General features: G+C 32.9%; 2 protein-coding genes across 5 annotated transcripts in view; one reads left to right on the top strand and one right to left on the bottom strand.

The window, feature by feature from the left end:
* The first annotated feature begins 925 nt into the window (after positions 1-925).
* LOC115879694 lies at positions 926-19,734 on the top strand. Its single transcript, XM_030896645.1, has 4 exons — positions 926-1,211; positions 5,064-5,240; positions 7,887-8,039; positions 19,406-19,734. The coding sequence occupies exons 1-4, from the start codon at positions 1,045-1,047 to the stop codon at positions 19,464-19,466; spliced, it is 558 nt and encodes a 185-aa protein (XP_030752505.1). The 5' UTR covers positions 926-1,044; the 3' UTR covers positions 19,467-19,734.
* The window catches only part of LOC115879692 (tropomyosin-2), an 88,474-nt gene continuing 85,750 nt past the window's right edge, over positions 19,717-22,440 (bottom strand). For all 4 annotated transcript variants that reach the window (XM_030896641.1, XM_030896640.1, XM_030896635.1 and 1 more), the window contains one exon: positions 19,717-20,113. In XM_030896641.1, the coding sequence (XP_030752501.1) occupies positions 20,034-20,113 (80 nt within the window). In that variant the 3' untranslated portion in view covers positions 19,717-20,033. The remainder of the gene's footprint in view (positions 20,114-22,440) is intronic.

The following is a 22,440-nucleotide window of genomic DNA, read 5'->3' as shown; positions in this document are numbered from 1 at the left end:
CATTGTTTCACAACGACACCGACTATTAACAATTAAACTGTGACAACGAAATCTATCAATTATAAATATTTGCGATATGACGGCTGTTCCAGAAATACCGAAACTGACAACAACTTTCTTATTTTAAATGGGTACTCTCATTTTTTATTACATATGTACTTAAATTCTCTGTAAAATTTTATGAATTTTGACATCAAATACTCTATATACATAACATTAACAGTATTAATAAAAAATAATTTAAAAAGTATATTTTGAAATTTGTTTGAATACGTATAACGATGCCGGATACCTGACCCTGTCAGTCATACCTAGCACCCTCTATTGTCTGTGGTCATGTATCATGGGCAGAGGGTGTGTAAAAACTAAATCCTACGAAGGTGGAACCAGGTCAAAGGGATGCGTGGCTAGGCAGAAGACTAGCTCTACTAATGGTCTCAACCTTAGGGCACCAGGGGGCAACCCATTGTATTCTCGTCTCCCTTACCTACGTACTTTGCCCTTACTTCTACATGCCTAACCAACCAACCAACTAACCCTTGGGGTGTATCACCAGCTTTGTCAGAACTCTCATGTAAGGGCATCGAGTTGGCGAGTCATCAACTCGAGGGAGGAGAGCCTCACAATAGGAATTGACCTCAAATCCAAGGAGAGAATATATAGGTCTAAGGAGAGACCAAGTTATGGTGGAGAAAATGGAGACAGACCCTCAAGCCTCCACCTCAAGAGTACCTCGACTGTGAAGGGCACGGAGGGCTAAACCATGCTGGAAGGGTGTGGTTTGATTTCTGCACTGGTTTTAACTGATTTATTCTGCAATATTTAACACGCGTTACAAAAGCAGAAAATTATCATTATCCTGGAATCAAAATCACCATGAGAACAAGTCCCTACCTCTAGTTAAAAAAATCATGTCAAAATTACTACTTTAACAATAATGAATCACGTCAAACTCAAAATTCAGACAAATTCATAAAAAAAATTGAAACTTTTGGATAAGATTTAAAAATAGTTTGGTAAATTTCTCGTGTAAAGGACACGGCCATGGCTTGTAAAAAAGTTACTTCAGAAGAAGCAAATAAAGAATTTGACCAAAGAAAAACAGAAATGGAAGAAAGTTTAAAAGGTCCAAAGGAAAAGACTAAATCTGAGATTGATGGCGTTGTTCAAGATATCGACAAAAACTCTCAAGCAGCCAAAGAAAGTGGGAAGTAAGATTTAATATTAATTTATCTAATAGTCACCCATACACTAGAAGATCCAGTCTGCTGACTTGGTCTCAAGATCCTCTATAACTCTCGGTGTTCGGAGAACTATCCAGAAACACAATTTTTCGTTTTTTTTTATCAAAATGTAACCATTTTTAGTAGTAATTTGAAATACGAATAAATGCGGAATTATGCACCAAATTTTAAAATATTATGATATTTAATTTTGGTACTATTTGACACATACTTATTTGAAGTTGGTATACAGGGTGTCCCAGGATGAGCGTTCATTAGAAGTTACTAGAGAACTACAATATCTAGATCGGATATTTTTTGCACATCATTGTTTCACAACGACACCGAATATTAACAAGTTTAATTGTTGAATTTAGATCAATATTCGGTATTCGTAATAACGAAATCTATCAAAATTATAAATATTTGCGATATGCCGGCTGTTCCAGAAATACCGGAAATTGATAGCAACTTTCTTATTTTAAATGGGTACCCCCATTTTTTATTACATATATACTTAAATTCTCTGTAAAATTTTATGAATTTTGACATCAAATACTCTCTACAGGGTGCTACAAATTCGAGGTACCAGCATTGGTATCTCGGTAACCGTAATAGATACGAACATGGTTAAATTGGGGCAAAGTTGCGTATTGAGATGGTCACCAAGATGCCATCAAAAAAGTTTTAAAAAATTCAAGGATTGCTGAGTTTTTTGGAAAAACCGATTTTTTTGAAAATCAATTTTATTTTTTCTTGTCGTTAGTTTTTAAAAAATCAAAAAACTAATTGCACATTCTCATAGCCACTTTATTAGAGCTATCTGATATTATTTTTAGATTTTCAAATTAACAGATAATTTGTAAGATACAGAGGCCAACTTATTTTTTTTAAATACGGACCTGCATTTTTTATTTCAAATTTTGAAAGAACTCGGTCTCCTGAGTACAATGATATGCCACACTTTATACTTTTTTTGTTTTGGGTACCTTAACAACAACAAAACTATTTAATTATTATTTACAATAATTTCAAGTCCGACTCTGGTTTCTTAAATTTTTTAATCTGATTATATTCATCGCAACAATATTGATCAGCGCTAATTAACATTGAATAAGGAAAATCGATCCAATTGGAAAATTTAAATAAATATCCAGGTGATCAGAAATTTTAAGATATTATTATTATATTTTTAACTTTTTTTATTGTGAATTTGAAATCTCAGTGTGCGATCTAATAATATGCATAATATTAATCGTAGTTAATATAAATAAATCAACTTCTACAAACTAGTTTCTAATGTTCTACATGTTCGAAAGGGTTACCACCCTCCCTATTGCACAAATTTATTTTTCGTTCAATTTTATTTATAGCTCTTTGAACTTTCTTCTTATACTTCCAAATGCATTTTGTACACTCTTTATTGTAAATGTTGAGATGAATTGATTTCACTTTTACAAAGGACGTCAAGTAATGTAGCCACTTGGCGATAGGTCCAGAAACCTCGCTGGACATTATACTGCTCTCTACCATTTCCAATCCATCTTCCGGGAAAATGATTTGATTGTCTATGTTATATTATATTTATATTAATTATTTTATTACATTAGATTTCCCGCATTCAATGTTTTACTCCACATCATTGTTAAGTTTGAATGCTAATCAATATTGTAACGATGAATAGATTAAATATTAAAAAAAAAACAGAGCCGGACTTGAAATTAGTTTAAATAAATTGTGTTCAAATGTCAAAACAAAAAAGTATTAAGTGTCGCATATCATTGTACTCAGGAGACCGAGTTCTTTCAAAATCTGAAATAAAAGATGCCGGTCCGTATTTAAAAAAATTAAGTTTGCCTCTGTATCTCACAAATTATCAGCTAATTTGAAAATCTAAAAATACTATCCTTGAGAATGTGCATTAGTTTTTTGATTTTCTAAAAAGTAACGACAGGAAAAAATAAAATTGATTTTCAAAAAAATTAGTTTTTTCCAAAAAACTCAGCAATCCTTGAAATTTTTAAAAGTTTTTTGATGGCATCTTGGTGAACATCCCAAAGCGCAACTTTGCCCCAATTTAACCATGTTCGTATCCATTACGGTTACCGAGATACCAATGCTCATACCTCGAATTTGTAGCACCCTGTATACCTAACATTAACAGTTTTAATAAAAAATAATTTAAAAAGTATATTTTGAAATTTGGAAAATTTTGAAATTTTCATTTAAAAAACACTATAAAGGATCGCGAATATGTATGGAAACGGTCGATTATTGGGTAAAATATACGAGGTACAGCAAAAAAGTTAAATATAAAAGTTATAGGGTTTTTATATGTCTATTGGCGAGTAATACATTTAAGTATACAGGGTCGGTTATAAAGTCGTGGTATATCAAAGTTTCATTTTTTTAAGTGCAACCCCTTCTGTATTATTGCGTATTTCATTTCTTCCTTGAATTCTAAGCAAAAATATAGATACACACAATGTACCTCAAACCAACCGTTTCCGAGTTATTGACTTTTGAAAATATCACTTATACAATTCGATGTAATTAATTTCGATGTGTTCGGTTTCATTTAACGATGCCATTCTGCGGAAACTATGATACTTAATACTGTTTAACATTAGTTTTTAAGTTAACATTTATCTATACTAATATATAAAATCCTTAAGTGACTGACATACTGATTAATCACGATCCTGCTCAAACCACTCAACGTAAGAAGCTCAGTTTTGGTATACAGGTTGATTCTAGGGTGTAGGATTTTTCGAAATTCCATTTCCAAGAGTGTGAAACCACCCCTCAAATATTACAATATTTTTTTATTTAAAAAAAGGTCAAGTTTCCGAAAAAACGCTTAAACACGTATATTTTATTTTGTTTATTTACATATTTTAAGATTTTTTAAAAATGTATACAGGGTGTTTCGAAAAATCTGGTCATTGATTAATCACGATCCTGCTTAAAGCACTTGACGTAAAAAGCTGATTTTTGGAAAACAGATTGACTTTAGGGTGTAGAGGTTCGATAAGAAGGGATTTTTCGAAACTCGAATTCTAAGGGGGTGAAACTATCCCTCAAATATTAATATATTTTTTATTTAAAAACCGGTGAGTTTTTCGGAAAAACTCTTACAATTAATTGAAATGAAAACTAACTGAATTAAAACTCTTACAAATTAAAACACGTATATTTTATTTTGTTGTTTTACATATTTTAAGATTTTTTATAAATTTATACAGGGTGTTTCAAACCATTGAGTAATCACGATTCTGCTTAAACTGCTTGACGTTTAAAGCTGATTTTGGCAAACGGATTGACTGTGGGGTGTAGAGGTTCGATAAGGAGGGGTTTGGTTTGAATCTCAAAATCCAAGAGGGTGAAAACGCCCCTCAAATATTACAATATTTGTTATTTAAAAAACGGTTAGTCTTTCGGGAAAACGCTTGGACAAGCATAATTTATTTGGTTTTTTTACATATTTTGAATTTTTTTAAAAAATGATACGGGGTGTTCCAAAAAGTTGGGTAATTTCTTAACCACGATTCTGCTTAAACTGCTTGACGTAAAAAGCTTATTTTTGGCAAACGGATTTTTCGAAAGTCAAATTCCAACGAGATGAAACTACCCCTCAAATGTTACCAAGTTATATAATAATATCCCTATAACTTTTGTATTTAACTTTATATACTCGTATACATTGCTCAATAATCGACCGTCTTCATACATATCAGCGGCCCTGTATTTGTATTGTGTTCGGCATTATTCGTAATTCATAAAAAAATTCAAACTTTTGGGTAAGATTTAAAAATAGTTTTGTAAATTTCTCGTGTAAAGAACTTCGGTCAAGAGTTGTAAAAAAGTTACTTCAGAAGAAGCAAATAAAGAATTTGACCAAAGAAAAACAGAAATGGAAGAAAGTTTAAAAGGTCCAAAGGAAAATACTAAATCTGAGATTGATGGCGTTGTTCAAGATATTGACAAAAACTCTCAAGCAGCCAAAGAAAGTGGGAAGTAAGATTTAATATTAATTTATGTAATAGTCACTCATACACTAGAAGATCCGGCCTGCTGACTTGGTCTCAGGATCCTCTATAACTCTCGGTGTTCGGAGAACTATCCAGAAACATATAATTTTTGAATTTCTTTTTTTTTATCAAAATGTAACAATTTTTAGTAGTAATTTGAAATACGAAAAAAATCGGATTATGCATCAAATTTCAAAATATTATATTTAATTTTGGTATTATTTGACACGTATTTGAAGTTGGTATACAGGGTGTCCCAGGATAAGCGTTCATTAGAAGTTACTAGAGAAATACAATATCTAGCTCGGAGATTTTTTGCACATCATAGTTTCACAACGAGATCTATCGATTAAACATATTTTCAATATGGCGGCACTTCCGGAAATACCGTAAGTTGACAGCAACTTTCTTATTTTAAATGGGTGCCTCCATTTTTTATTATGTACAGGGTGGTCGAAATTGGTCTGTTTTAACAGGGAAAACCTATTTCCTGACTAGATAGAGCAAAACTGACGTAGATGTCATGGGCTCGATTTCTGAGACACGCTTAATGGCATAAACCGCCTGTTGATATTTTCACCGCCAACTGAGATACAGGGTCTTTTTGATTTTTTTACCATTTTTTTTTGAAAATTGCCCATAACTTTTTAATTCGCGAAAAAATAAAATTCTGTAAAGACGTTCTAAAGGCACTTTTTTAAGCACAATCCAGTGGCTTAGTCAGTTTTTTTTCTATACTTGCTCTTTTTGTCAGAAATAATAAAAAATATAATTATTTAAATGAAAATCATAGTTGGCAATAAACTTAAAAAAATGCTGATGTTTAACCCTTTGCAACGATATAAAGTTAGGGGTATTTATTTCTAACAATGAGAGAAATATTAGGGTTTTTTATCTTTGTATCGAAGCGGGCTTTGATTTTGTGTTGACCTTGTTGCCTAATTATTTTTTTATCGCAATTTAATATTCTATATTAGTATTTATCTGCAAAATTAAAGACTTTTGAAACTATAAATCAATATTCTATATTAGTTTTACCAATTACAATTAAAACGTCATTAAATGGAGAATTTATAGAGAATCGGATTGAAACAAGGGACCCCATAACTTCTTTCGAATTTTTTATGGGGAAAATTAAAAGACCTTATATATAAAGGAGGAACCATTGGGACGAGAGAAGAATTGCAGAAGGCTACTAGGCAAGCTTTTGGACTTATTACACCAGTTCGCCTAATAAATCGCTGTAACTCTGTGCGCAAAAGATGTTTATTATGTATTCAACAAGGAGGTGCTCAGTTTGAACATCTGATGATTTTTTTTAGAAAACTATATTCGTCACTCAAAAAATATGTTTTTTAGCTTTGTTCTTTGTTTATTGTATCGATTTCAATTGCAATTACTAAAACTAATATAGGATATTAATTTACCTTTTCAAAAGTCTCTAATTATGCAGATAAATAATAATATAGAATATTAAATTGCGATAAAAGATAATTAGACAATTAGGTCAACACAAAATCAAGGCACACTTCGATAGAAAGATGAAAAACCTAATATTTCTCTCATTCTTAGGAATAGGTACCCATAATTTTATATCGTTCGAAATGGTTAAACGTCAGCATTTTTTTAAGTTCATAGCCAAGTATGATTTCCATTTAAAAAATTATATTTTTTATTATTTCTGACAAAAAGAGCAAGCATAGAAAAAAACTCACTACGCCACTGGATTGTGCTTAAAAAAGTGCATTAAGAACGTCTTTACAGAATTTTATTATTCCGGGAATTAAAAAAGTTATGGACAATTTTCAAAATGGTAAAAAAATCAAAAAGACACCGTATCTCAGTTGGCAGTGAAACTATCAACAGGCGGTTTATGCTATTAAACGTGTCTCAGAAATCGAGCCCATGACATCTATGTCGGTTTTGGTCTATCTAGTCAGGAAATAGGCTTTCTCTGTTAAAACAGATCAATTCCGACCATCCTGTACATAAGTTCTCTGTAAAAAAAGTTATAGGGGTGAGCCACTTTTGAGACGCACCCGGTATACCTAACATTAACAGTTTTAATAAAAAATAATTTAAAAAGTATATTTTGAAATTTGTTTGAAAAATTTTGAAATTTTCAGTTAAAAACACTATAAAGGATCGCGAATATGTATGGAAACGGTAGATTATTTGGGTAAAATATAGGAGGTACAGCAAAAAAGTTAAATATAAAAGTTATAGGGTTTTTATATTATGTTTATTGGCGAGTAATAAATTTAAATATACAGAGTCGGTTATAAAGTCGTGGTATATCAAAGTTTCATTTTTTTTAAGTGCAACCCCTTCTGTATTATTGCATATTTGAATTCTTTCTTGAATTCTAAGCAAAAATAGAGATACACGCAATGTAATATACAGGGGGTTCTATTTAAAAAGTGCAACTTTGATGTGCCACAACTTTATGACCGACCCTGTATACTTAAATTTATTACCCGCTAATAGATATTTAAAAACCTTTTGTATTCATCTTTTTATACTCGTATACTTGTAGTTACTGTATTGTGTTCGGCATTATTCGTAATTCATAAAAAAAATTGAAACTTTTGGGTAAGATTTAAAAATAGTTTTGTAAATTTCTCCTGTAAAGAACTTCGGCCAAGAGTTGTAAAGTTACTTCAGAAGAAGCAAATAAAGAATTGGAAGAAAGTTTAAAAGGTCCAAAGGAAAATACTAAATCTGAGATTGATGGCGTTGTTCAAGATATCGACAAAAACTCTCAAGCAACCAAAGAAAGTGGGAAGTAAGATTTAATATAATAATAATATAAATAGTCACCCATACACTAGAAGATCGAGCCTGCTGACTTGGTCTCAGGATCCTCTATAACTCTCGGTGTTCGGAGAACTATCCAGAAACACAATTTTTGAATTTTTCTTTTTTTTTATCAAAATGTAACCATTTTTAGCAGAGCCGGACTTAACGAAGTTGCCGCCCCAGGCTAAAAGAAATTTGCCGCCCCTTAACATTTTTTTTAATTAAAAAATAACGGATATAAAAAGCATTTATTTGAATACACGATCAACAACAGAATAGACCGACCGAACAGATCAACACAGAACATAAAATAAATATTAAAATATTCATATAAAATGACAACAAACGACCAACAAAACTATAAGGTTTGTTTATATGCCTATAAAGGTTTCCTACAAAATTCTTTGTTCGCAAAATTATCAATTACTTCATCGTAATTGATAGTTCTCTAAAACTGCCAAATGATTTAGACGTTCTGTTTCCATAGTGGACCGTAAATAAATAGTTTTAATACGTTTCAGTGCAGAAAACGAGCGTTCGGCAGAACAGTTAATAATAAAAGTACATGTGAAGATTCTTAATGCTATGAAAGTATTTGGAAACAGGTCTTGAGCGTTTTTTTCATAAATTACTTTAAGAAGCTCTCTAGCAGATGGTTTTGCTGACTTAATGCATTTTATAAATTCACGAAAATTCCTAAAAAACTAAAAAACACGCTTTTACCGTACTAAAAAGTATAAAATAATTGAATTTACCTAAAATGCTTGATAAAAAAGCGTGGGGCGCTTTAAAGTGCGTTTCCTTAAAAGGCAAATCAATATCGCAAAGCGCCCTACTCTTTTTTAATAAGCATTTTAGGTAATAGTTATTAACGTAATAAGGCCGATAAACAACAAATAACGGCCGGGCTGAAGTTTGTGATCCGAGGCGATAGCCGAGGATCATAAGCAGCCAAGGCCGTTATTTGTTATCGGCCGTGTTGCGTTCTAGATTTTTCGTCATACTGCAGATTTTTTAGAGCAATAAACACTACTATTTAATAACAAATTTTATTGAACAATAACACAAGTAAGGATAAAAACATACATAATGTCTTATACTAAAATTCATTTTTCATGATAATGAACATGGAAATTAAAAGTGCACTTGTTGTTCTTAGAAATCTGTAATCCTTCCCAGGGATTTACAGATTTTATAGAAAAGAAGATGATGCTACTGAAGAATGGCAAATATTTGTATCCACTAAAGACACATTACTTTTTTTGGAGCTATCATGAAAAAGTTGATTTGTTATTTTCATTCTTTTGGAAACTGATTTTTCTATGTAAGTTTCTGCCACTGTTGAAGACTCCCATCCTCCTAGCTCCTTTAGCGATAGTAAATCACCACCATTTTCGGCGAGCATGGTTGCTGATGATCTACGAAATGAATGCCCTGTATAACGTTCTGGATTCTCCAAGTTCAAAAATTTTGCAATTTTGCGGTACTCTCCCGATGGTATGTATACCGACGATTTGCTTAACACACTTGCCTTTCTTGTAACCAATGAAAAATTTTGGATTGTCAAAGTTACGAGGACGCAGGTTGATGTATTTTGTATAAACCATAGGCATCAAAACGGAAGGCCCGTTTTGGAATAAGAAATTTCCTATCTTTCTTATTTTTTAGTATTTCTTAATGAGACAAGAATATTTTTCTCCGAATCTTCGAAATCATCAACTGTAGGTGACCAAAGCTCGCTGCGCCTACAAGCTCCAAGAATACCAAGCACCAATACAATTTTTCGAGTAACCAGGTGTAATCATCGGCATCCAGTAGAAAATTATTTATGTCATTCTCCGACAGAACTTTGGCTTTTTTTGGTGAATAACCTTCGTTTTGCGCCTCAGAAACATGAACAGTTTACCAAATCTATGAACAAATATAATTTAGATGAGTATGATTAAATATCGAAGAATATAATGGCTTTTTACCTTGATATGTCGATGTTTTCATATACTCTCAACGCAAGCTTCAGCATGGATATCTTTGTCCACAGTGATGTAGGAGAATACATTTCAGACATTCTTTTAGCATAAGCCAGCAATACCGCTTCATTTACGCTGTTTATACTTCTATCCTGCCGCCACTTCAAAAAATTGTCATATTCCTGCTGATATCTCTCTCTGGTTATAGTCGGAAGTATAATTTTGAGTAGCCGCAGCCGCTTCCTCCTGTATTTCCAACGGAATTTCTCGCGACATCTCGCTATGGTCTATTTTCCCAATTTTTGAAAAGTCCAACTGACAATAAATAGTCATTGTTGCAGGTGACACACGTTACGATTACCTTAGAAACTTAACGGCCGCCGGCCGTTATGATAACGTCCGGCGGACGTTATATGCATCTTTTCCATTCTGATTTTGCTTATGTTATAATAATATAACAATATATATGACAGAAATAGCTATTTATGTAACTAGTACCCTAAAATGATGTTTTAGGACGAATCATTACTGTTTGCGGACGAGGCGTTAGCCGAGTCAGAAATAGTAGATGAGTCCTAAAAAACATAATTTAGGTACGTGTTACATACACTATTTTGTCATACGCTTTTTACAGTTTTTAGAACGCATATTTGCAAATTTTCCATATTTGAAATTATAATGTTTGAAAAAGTTGGCTTATAAATTCATATTATCTTAGTAACGAGTTTGTTTATTTCATCGCATTTTGACATGTCATTCGAAATTTGTCACAAAATCACACAAATTCATCAACAATTTTAAAATGTTCCAAAATCCCGAACATATTGCTAATAAGGCCAAAGAAATCGTGTTGGATTTTACTTCCTGTGAAGTCTCGTGCCATTTACCAGAAAGAATATGATGTTTTTAATGAATGGAAAGACAAAAATGGCGTATTCGTTGTAAATGAAGATGTATTGCTAAATTATTTCCACGAAAAAAGTAAGTACCTAGGTACCTATTTAAAAGAGGCTTTAAATTAAAATATTCTTAATTACAGTCACAAACATTCAAACCATCGTCAATTTGGTCGAAATATTCCATGCTGAGAGCAGTGTTAAGTGTTAAAGAAGATATTTATATTGACAAATTTCCAAAACTTATTGCTTTTTGAAGAGGAATTCGGTTGGTTACGAGCCTAAAAAGTCTAAGGTTTTGTCCATAAAAGAGATCGGTGATTTTTGGCCACGGCTAGTGATGAAACTTATTTACTTACTAAGGTAAGTTTGCGATAATGATTTTTAAAATATATAGATGGTTTCTTATTCCATTGTATTTGATTTTTTAGGTAGCTCTTGTCATTGGCCTTTGTGGAGCATGTAGAAGAGAAGAATTGTACTCTACGAGTGCAAGACATCATAGAAAAAGACAACAGCTGCCTTTTAGTTACCCTTGCGGATACAAAAACTAATATCAAAAGAGTGTTTCCGGTGGTGAACAGAAGGGAACGTTGTCAATCCAGTTGAGTTGTATAGAAAAAATGCTTGTCTTAGGCCAAAAATGTACCACATGATTATGTCTTGTTTGTGACTGTAATTTAAGAATATTTTAATTTAAAAGCCTCTTTTAAATAGGTACCTAGGGTACTTACTTTAAACAAATAACTTAGCTTTTGATATTGTTAGTATTTAATAATTTAATTATAAATATATGTATAATTTTATGTGATTTTGTGACAAATTTCGAATGACAAAATAAAACAACCAAATAACGAATTTAGACATTTTAGTCCATAAAGGTTGCCATGACGACCTTTACGGCCTAGGCCGAAAAAGAAACATTTTACGGACTGAAATGAGTCCGTAAAATAGCTGTTTTTGGGAGCGTATGACAAAAAATAAATTATAGTTTAAAAAACTAAAAAAAACGCTTTTACCGTACTAAAAAGTATAAAATAATAGAATTTTTGTCATACGCTCCCAAAAACAGCTATTTTACGGACTCATTTCAGTCCGTAAAATGTTTCTTTTTCGGCCTAGGCCGTAAAGGTCGTCATGGCAACCTTTATGGACTAAAATGTCTAAATTGTTGATGAATTTGTGTGATTTTGTGACAAATTTCGAATGACATGTCAAAATGCGATGAAATAAACAAACTCGTTACTAAGATATGAATTTATAAGCCAACTTTTTCAAACATTATAATTTCAAATATGGAAAATTTGCAAATATGCGTTCTAAAAAACTGTAAAAAGCGTATGACAAAAAATAGTGTATGTAACACGTACCTAAATTATGTTTTTTAGGACTCATCTACTATTTCGGACTCGGCTAACGCCTCGTCCGCAAACAGTAATGATTCGTCCTAAAAAACATCATTTTAGGTACTAGTTACATAAATAGCTATTTCACGTTTTTAGTTTTCAAGTTAAGAACTTTTTTTTATTATTTATTTATTTCCAACAAATACATTATACATACATCTATATTACTACAGGCTACAATATACCGGGTGATTCTCAAATTGATATGTGGGTATTAAATATTAAATTTTTTAAATCCGATTAAAAATTTGTAATAATTCTCATTCCCAAAAACCCCCACATACCAATTTTGGACGAAATCGGACGAACAGTGGACGAATAGTTCTTTAAAATTCGAGGTATTTATGTATTTATTAACTGGATGCATGGCACAGTGCAGTAAAAAATAACCCAAGCGAATTATACCGTATGATCGAATAAAAACGGCGTCAGCAATGGCTATGAAATGAAGATCGCTGTCATTTTATATGTAAAATTATATGGGAAATGTCATCGATCGTCATTTCATAGCCATCGATGACGCCGTTTTTATTCGATCATACGGTATATTTAAACAATAATAATAGTTAAGTAAATAAATATCGGCTAAGGCTATATTCGAAATATTTTATGAACAAATAAAAGTTAAAAAAAAAATAGATAAATATTTTGGTATGCTCAAAATTTGCCACCCCAGGCCCGGGCCTAGTTGGCCTAGGCCTAAGTCCGGCACTGATTTTTAGTAGTAATTTGAAATTCGAAAAAATTCGGCTTATGCATCAAATTTCAAAATATTATGATATTTAATTTTAGTACTATTTGACACATATTTAAAGTTGGTATCAGGGTGTCCCAGGATGCGCATTTATTAGAAGTTACTAGAGAACTACAATATCTAGATCGGATATTTTTTGCACATTATCTAAATTAAATTAAATTCTCTGTAAAATTTTATGAATTTTGACATCAAATACTCTATATACCTAACATTAACAGTTTTTCAGAAAAAATAATTCTGTTGGTGGGCTGGATAATAACTAATTTTGACGTTTAACCTATACAAACTTTTTTTCCTCCAAAATTTTCAAATATTATACAATTATATAATAAATATACAAATAATAAAAAATATACAATACAAATCATACAATTCAAAAAAAATTAAGTCATTAAAATTACAAATAGAACATACATGGACATTGCAGAACACAAAAAAGGTGTAAAATAAAATTTTCCAATAGGAAAATTGTAAATGGATATAGTTTTAAGGGTTATAAAATATTAAATACTAGACTTTTAACCAGTGTGTGAGATGATCAAAATTTTAAAATTCAAAATTGTTCATGTTTAAACATCAACAAAAAAGTCGTTTACCGCATATCTATATGGCTCTTTCCAGTAAGTATGATTTCAGAGGAAATGCGGGAAAGAATGAAAGCGACTTGATATTCAAAGGCAGATGATTGTATATTTTTTGCATTGTACAGTATTGAGCCTTTAACTAGTTCTGAGTTGGGGGTTGGCAGATAAAAATCGTGCTTCGCAGTGGCGGACTAAGTCAGTCGGCGGCCCGGGGCGGCAAAGCTAAATGTGGCCCCCGATCTGCACATTTTGTAAAAATTGAATGACGTACGTATGTACAGGGTCCGGCAATAGTGCGTCGGCCATCTGTAGCTCCTAGAATAAAAAACTTGGGAATTTTCTTTAAGTGTAAATCTAAAGTATGTACAACGATGTATTTCAGAAAAATATTTTAACTTCTATAGGGTGGCTCAAAAAAGTGCGACTGGATCAGGATGATTTTTTTAAATGGAACACCCTATATATTATTGCATTTTTGGCTTCCTTTCAGATCACTTTACATAATCCTAAGATATGGATAAACATATTTCGATAGTTTCAGAGATATTAATAAATACTTAAAAAAATTATATTATTCAACCTTCATTAAAAAAAATATTACAAATACAAGAACTGGCCTGAAATCAAAACTATATTAGGTATTTACTTTAGATGGTCTGTACTTAACTTTGCTATAAATATCGTAATCTTAAACGATACGCCAAACTTTCTAAAATATAAAATAATTTTTCTTTGTTTTTTTAAATTGAACACCCTGTATATTATTTTTTTATTAGATGGAGAATTAAAAAATGAACATTTTTTATATTTAAAGTATTTCAAAATTTTAAATGGTTTCGCAGATACGCGCAGTATTATTTCATATAGCTCTCTCAACGGTAAAATATGAGAGAAAAATCATTGGGTGGCTTTGATAAAAATTTACTATGGCAAATGCCATATTAAATATAAAACCGCGAATATCTGCGAAACTGTCAAAAATTTTTGAAATACTCTAAATACAAAAAATGTTCATTTTTTAATTCTCCATCTATTGAAAAAATAATATACAGGGTGTTCCATTTAAAAAAACCAAGAAAAATTATATTATATTTTAGAAAGTTTCGATAGACATTTTCCGATAACTATTATCACCCTTCTGTAGCATTGATCCAAGCATTGAACTAAATAAATTTTGTGCTTCTTTAACATTTTAAAACAGCAAAAAATATAACGTTAATTAAAATTCTATCAATAATAATCTATCAAAAAAAAATGAGAACGAAATTATATTACCATAGAAATGCGTTTTATTTTTACTAGTTTAAATTTAACTACATTTTCATGTTTTTTTTTATTTTTCTCTAAAATGGTATGGAAATTTGGAAAAGTATAAACAAGAATTACCATTTTAGTAAAAAAGTTTATAAGACAATACTCGGACATACTGTAGATATAAATATGTTATTCATCGGCAGTGCCGTTTTTGGCGTTTTTACCCACAGGCCTCGACGAAAAGATTAAGGGCCCCACCTCCAAAAAGGCCTCAAAAACGATAACATCAATTTTTTTAAAGCTTATAATTGAAAAACGAATGCAATTTGACGTAATAAAACAATCCCCGAGCGAATGTTTGCATGTATTTAATGGCAATTTATGATGACAAAGTGATGTGAATACCGGTTCCACATAATATAAGCCCCGTTACTTTCGCGACCGTTCCAGGTAAATACCGCGATTTTGTAAGGGGCCCCGTCCAAGATCCGAGAGACCCCTTCGCTGTCTCAGGCTCGTGGCCCCCTTTATTCTAAAGACGGTGCTGCTCGGTTAGAAAGCTAGAATACAAGTTAACATTCTTTACAAGTTTTAAGAAATTATTTATTCAGTAAAAATAAATAATGAAACCATTGAAATTAACTTTAATCTTTAAAGTTATAAAAAATAATAATTATTCGATATTCTAAACCTTGATTTAATTTCGTAAATAGAAAAATGCCATTGACAATTACTGGAACCTAATAATTGATAATTAAGTAAATATCTGCTTCCATTTATACTGTGTATAGTTTGCGTACAGTACGTCTGTCCGTCCTGTAGCTACGGGGTATCCGTGAGAGGGGAAACGATATTCTCTCGATGTTTTTCGTAAAAAATTAGACGGTGCGTCCCATCAATAAAAATTCGACAAATTTGCAAGTAGCCAATAAAATGAGCGGGCGGAGCGATTTGCGGTGACGTACTCGTCAAGTCGACGTATAAAATATATTGTTGTTTATTTAAATGTTTTTTGTCCGCATTCCTTTCATAGACACAGTTCCAGCAGACGTACTGTATATACTTATGGTTTTGCATACTCTAATTACAGATTGTTTCATAACTACTGAACACATATTGGCCTTGTTTGCCAGTTGAATAAAAAATTACTTCTTAAGATTTGGAGAACCCCTAGAAGAAGGGGCCCTGGGCGGACCGCCCCTTCCGCCCCCCCCCTTAGTCCACCACTGGTGGTCCGCATTCCTAAGTGGATAGTTGTGAGATGATCTTTCGGGAATAGCAGATATGTGCTTGCGGATTAAGCAAACGGATTCAAAAATTAATAAAGAAGGAAGAGTCAGTATTTCGAAATTTTTAAAGAAATTCTGGCAGTGGGTTCTACTGTTTACTCCCAATAAATATCGAACTCCCCTCTTTTGAAGTTCGGAAATAAGATAAAATTTTGTTGCGCAGCAAGTAACCCAGAATGGAAGGGCATAACGAAGATGTGACTCAAACAGGGCATAATAGGCTATTCTAGAGGTTGGTAAGTTAAATTCCATAGAAACTGATCTTAGCGCAAAACAGGCAGCGCTTAGTTTCTTTGATAAAGCTTCGATGTGCAAGTCCCATTTTAACGAGTTGTCTACTACAAGTCCTAAGAATTTCACAGAGTCCACGACGTCAATAGTGGTGTTATTAAGTACAAAAGGTTGTATAGTACTTTTATATGACAAAACGTTAGTATAGGTTGATAGTTTGAGGCATAGGAGATTAGAATAGCACCAAGATTTAATGGTAAGTCACTGGATATATTACACAGGCCGACATGATTTTTGTAACACGAGTCAGTTGCAGAATTTCTTCATAAAAATATGCTTCTAATAACAGAAAAAATACTCCTGAAGCTCCTACACGTACCACTTTTCAGTTGCCTAATTACGCCTCTTTTTTGCAGGTAGTCAATTTTATAGATGTCAGGTATTAAGTCTAGGTAGATTCGTTTACATACAGGTAAATTTTATGATGGGATGATTGAAAGGGACGCATTTTGTGCACTATAATATATTGTGAAAAACATAAGAGAGTTCAGTTTTCAGTTGATTTTCGACGTGAGTTGTTCTATGCGTGTAGATAAATAGTACGAAAATGTCAAGTCAAACGCGCCGCAGTTGTAAAGTGTCTCCTGATCGATTTTGTTACATTTGTGGAGAATTTATGGTGCAATCACAAGCCAGACCATTTTCTGAAAATGTGAAGAAAGCCTACTTCAAGTATTTTGGAGTTTTGGTTGGAGATCAAGACAAGCAGTGGGCTCCTCATGTGTGCTGCGTTACTTGTAGCGTGTCGCTTGTGCAGTGGATGAAAGGGAAGAGGAAAAAATGCCATTTGCTGTTCCAATGGTATGGCGAGAACCAACTAACCATTTTGACGATTGCTATTTTTGCCTGACGAAAACTGAAGGTTTTTCCAAAAACAAAAGCACAAGATCGAGTATCCCAATTTGCCGTCTGCCATACGACCTGTTCTTCATGGTGCAGATCTCCCAGTGCCGATCGCGCCCTTAGACTGGCAAGGTATTGTTTTGGAAGATAAGGAAGATATTGAATCAAACAGCTCTGGAGACCAGTGTACTGATCCTACCTTTACCCCAGAGGGCGGTTCCGACAAGCCACATTTGATTGTTCAAAGCGAGTTGAATGACTTAGTGCGTGACTTGGGGTTATCAAAGCAGCAGTCAGAACTTCTTGGATCCCGGCTTAAGGAATGGAATCTGTTAGCCAATGAAACAAAAATCACCACTTTTAGAAAAAGAAATGCTCCGTTCTCTGCATTCTACAGTATGGAGGATTCGTTGTGTGCATGTACTGATATCGATGGCTTAATGCAGGAACTTTCTATAGAACATTCTCCCTGTGAGTGGCGCTTATTCATAGATTCGTCGAAATATAGCCTAAAAGCTGTGTTATTGCATAACGGAAATTTAAAACCCTCTATACCAGTTGCCCATTCAGTGACAATGAAGGAAACTTATGAAAATATGCGCATGCTTTTAGATAGAATCAACTACAACAGGTATAAATGGCAGATATGTGGGGACTTGAAAGTTATAGGAATTTTAGTGGGACTTCAGGGAGGATTTACAAAATATTGCTGTTTTCTTTGTTTGTGGGACAGTCGTGCAGTAAATCATCATTATGTACAGAAAATTTGGGCCAGAAAGAAGTGAATTTCAACCGGGTTCCCAAAATGTCAAGTATATCCCTCTTGTAGACCCCAAAGACGTCCTCCTGCCTCCTCTTCATATCAAACTTGGCCTCATGAAAAACTTCGTGAAAGCTATGAATAAAGAAGGTGATGGATTTAAATACCTAAGGCAAGTCTTTCCCCAGTTGAGTGATGCCAAATTGAAAGAGGGTATTTTTATTGGACCACAAATCAGGAAATTGTTGGACGACACAAATTTCACAGACACGCTTACCAGGCAGGAACTCAGAGCATGGACCTCATTTGTTAGTGTAGTGAGGGGATTTTTGGGAAACAATAAGGATGCGAACTACGAACAATTGGTTAATGCGCTTTTAGATGCTTATAAATCGCTTGGTGCCCGAATGTCTTTAAAAATTCACTTTCTCCATTCTCATTTGTCATTTTTCCCTGAAAATATGGGTGCTGTCAGTGATGAGCAAGGTGAGAGATTCCATCAAGACATAAGGACAATGGAAATTCGTTATCAAGGACGATGGGATCCAGCCATGATGGGTGATTACTGTTGGTTTTTGAAGAGAGAAGACGCGGTCCCTCATAAAAGGAAAAAGTAAAAGTTTTTGTTTATGTTTTGATCTCGTTTCGATTGTTTTTTGTACTTTTTAGGTATAAGTAATGTTTGAGGAGTGTAAACTATAAAATATAATCGGTATATAGGCTTAAGAAGTTCTTAAATCATGTTTTGAATAGCTATCTTAATATATTGAATATTGTAATATTGAATGATGTTTTATTAATGTAACAAAAAAACCTTACGTGTTACGACTTTTTTTTTGCCACTTTCGTGATTAGATAGGTTCATTCTACCACAATATCCTATTGAGCTTTGTGTTACATCGAAAAATTTTTTTTTGTCGGCCTGTGTTATTATATAGTGCCGTAACATCCGGGTCGCTCCAAGTGAAACTAGTATCGTCCGCAAAGATACAGATTTTACCGCTAATGTCTAGATTTGCATTTTTTTTTGGATTTATAAACCAGGTTTCTTTAGGAATAATGGACGCTTTTTTTTTAAATTTAAGTATGTAATAAAAAATGGGTATACCCATTTAAAATAGGGAAGTTGCTATCAACGGTATTCCTGGAAGTGCCGCCATATTGAAACTATTCTTAATCGATAGATCTCGTTGTGAAACAACGATCTGCAAAAATCTCCGATCTAGATATTGAAGTTCCCCAGAAACTTCTAATGAACGCTCAGCCTGGGACAGCCTGTATACTTACATACATTAATTTTTTTAGAGAAGCTAAAGATGAAATTAATACGTTGGTGAAATCATGTGCTGACAAAACTCCTAAATGATACATGAGCTGTTGAATGGTGATTTGCAAAAGACGTTCGAAGAAGAGAGAAGTGCGTTAGGAGATAAAGTTGCTGAGTTGGAAAATCACTTATATAATAAAAAAAAATACGAAAACTAATAGGGGAGGCTTCTAAAGCGGTTCACGTTTTCAAAAGTAACGCACAAAAACAAATTAAAACTATAAGCGATAATCATTAAGAAGGGTCTAAAATAACAAAAGAAAAACATCAAGAAAGAAAACAAAATAAAAGTGTTTGGATAAATATATTTTCATTTGACTTTTTATATTTAGTAAAGGTATATTTAATCTGTAACACAAATAAAACATAAACCTATTCTAACATCGCCATTTTGACTACTTATATTTCGTATCTCTTCAGGCAGATAAAATTTCACTAATCGGTCCAAAAAAGATGTTAAGAGTCGCTTTTCTTCAAATTATAGTAACGAATAGTAAAACTAATTACCAAAAGCTCAAGTCTGAGTGTCGAAATAAAAGTTGTCAAATGTTGGCAAAAACTAAATAATAATAATAAATACGGGAGTGTGGTTTAAAGGAGAGGAATTTAGAGGATAAGTTCCACAAATGCGGTGTCCAAATCGTCTCCAATTTCCTTGTAACGTTCCTTTTCTGCGACCAGCTCGTCTGTTAACGAAATAAACAAAAATATAATTATTTTCCGAACTATAGTGTAGGCGATTTCGTGTATTTTGTGTCATTTTTAGTATCACACAACTCAAACGACATTAATGTTAATTTACTTACCTTTGCTCGATATGCTGATGATTAATGATCATTAGGGATTAGAAAATTATCAAGGCAGTTTACATAAGTGTATTCTAGACAAACGTTGTATTATGGTATACAGAATATTTTTATTTTTGAGATTATTTTATTACTTAATATACAGGGTGTTTGGTTTGTGAAAAAACATGTGCCATCTCGTAGGGAGGAGATTCCTCACGTAAAAATAAGATTTATTTCTGAAGTGAAACTTCTTTACGCGCGCTGGGAGTAAAAATTCAAGGCCGTGACACACGACACGGCACACCAGGGGAAAAATCTTCCGATTTAAATGAAATTTTGGTATGTCGATAAATTGGACCAAGGCCAACTTGACCGTGTACGACACGTGTCACTGTGACAGTTAGTTGATGCCCGATCGCTACCAAATTTGGTGGGTAGGCTATGTGAGCGACGGTGCACACACAAAGTTGGATGCGACGTTTCGATTACATATCTTCATCAGGGTGGGACTAAGAATTTGATATTGAAGAAAAATATGGCTCGATTTCGGCATAATTGGGGGCAGGCTAGAGGATGACGCCCTCGACGTTTCGAATCGATGCCTCTAAATGTACGAAATCATCAGGATTTTTCTTAATTATGGGTAGATTGAAACCAAACTCGATACGTGGATAGAGGTACCTGAATGGAGTCCTCAGATGGAGAAAGAAGTATGAAGTTTCACATCAAATATGCGCACACACAATTTCGTAGCTACACGGAGTTAAAGTTTTGATTCTTTTTCGATTTATTATAATTTTCGTCCACGTGCCCTATTAAAGATTCGAGAGAAATGTTGAGGGTAAACGCTTAAAAGAGTTACGACATATTTTAATGCTAAAAAGGTGTCTATATATTCACCAGGGACGCATCAATGGAATATTTTTCTAAAAAAAACATATGGCATTGAATTTTTTTGTTAGGAAAATTAGAGAGGTTGTATATTCATATTTTGTCGATTTCGGTCTCCTTGATGAAAATAACGCAGTCTTATTATTTTACTATAATCCTAAAGGGATTATAGAAAGGGAAAGAATTGCAGTTTTGTGGGGTTATAAATATGCGCCTTTCAGATTTTTGAAATAGTTCATGGCTTACTATAGATATTTCGAAAAAAACAAATTTCGGTTATTTTAAAAATTGTCCGTAATTCCATTATAAGCTATTTTAGACAAAAAAATTTCAGATAAAAGTTGTAGATAATCACATCCTTAATGAGACTGTGTCCTCCGTTTTCTTCTAAAGCCTGTAATTTTTGACATATAACACAAACATGTTTTTTTTTTAAAAGTGGAAACCATAGTTGGCCATGACTTCATAAAAAGCGCCATTTTTTAAGTTTTTTAGCGATATAAGCTATAATATGTTTTCTTCGAAAAATTACTGAGTTATAGTCAATTCTTATAATTTTTAAACAATTTCACTTAGTTAGCCATGGAAACAAGTTTAATCGTCTTTGCTCTCAGAAATGTGAAACTGTCACATCCAAACCTTGTAAATTAAAATAAACAAAAATTGTAAATTTGAATTTTTCAAATGACGAAAAGCGTGTAGATACTCCCGCATCAATAGAGTGGTTCCAACATGACTTTTATTATGACCCCCCCCCTTACAGGCTTTAGAAGAAAACGGAGGGCACAGTCTCATTAGGGATGTGATTATCTACAACTTTTATCTGAAAACTTTTTGTCTAAAATAACTTATAATGGAGTTAGGGACAATTTTTAAAATAGCCGAAATTTGTTTTTTTCGAAATATCTAGTAAGCCATGAACTTTTTCAAAAATCTAAAAGGCGCATATTTATGACCCCACAAAACTGCAATTCTTTCCCCATTTAACCGACTCTCTATCTCCAGTAGTTTCTGAGATACCCATAGAGAACATCGTAGGAAACTCACCCTGTATAAAAAGTTCCTATAAACATGGGTGACGTAGCAGTTTTAAAGGTACAGGATGTTAAAACTTGAAAAATAAACGTTTTCTGTAATTATCCCTAATACCATTACATATTTTAAATTTGCTGTAGTTAGCACTGGACATAAAACAATTTATTAATTTTTATTTTATTAATTCTGATTAATCTCATCAAGGAGATCGAAATCGACAAAACATCAAGATACAACTTTTTATCGACATTAGACAGTCTACACAATTTTGCTAACAAGAAAAAAATCAGTGGCGCACA

This window comes from Sitophilus oryzae, unplaced genomic scaffold, assembly GCF_002938485.1.
Source record: "Sitophilus oryzae breed Bouriz unplaced genomic scaffold, Soryzae_2.0 scaffold_1586_pilon_pilon, whole genome shotgun sequence".
Taxonomy (NCBI): domain Eukaryota; kingdom Metazoa; phylum Arthropoda; class Insecta; order Coleoptera; family Curculionidae; genus Sitophilus; species Sitophilus oryzae.
The sequence above is the reverse complement of the archived record's forward strand: the minus strand, read 5'-3'. Positions and strand labels throughout refer to the sequence as shown.

Bases quoted from the DNA above. Each gene is read 5' to 3' on its own strand.
- LOC115879694 (XM_030896645.1), top strand. From the start codon at position 1,045: ATGGCTTGTAAAAAAGTTACTTCAGAAGAAGCAAATAAAGAATTTGAC. The intron at 1,212-5,063 runs GTAAGATTTAAT...TCTCGTGTAAAG, and splicing joins GCAGCCAAAGAAAGTGGGAA to AACTTCGGTCAAGAGTTGTA. The intron at 8,040-19,405 runs GTAAGATTTAAT...TAATTTTTTTAG, and splicing joins GCAACCAAAGAAAGTGGGAA to AGAAGCTAAAGATGAAATTA.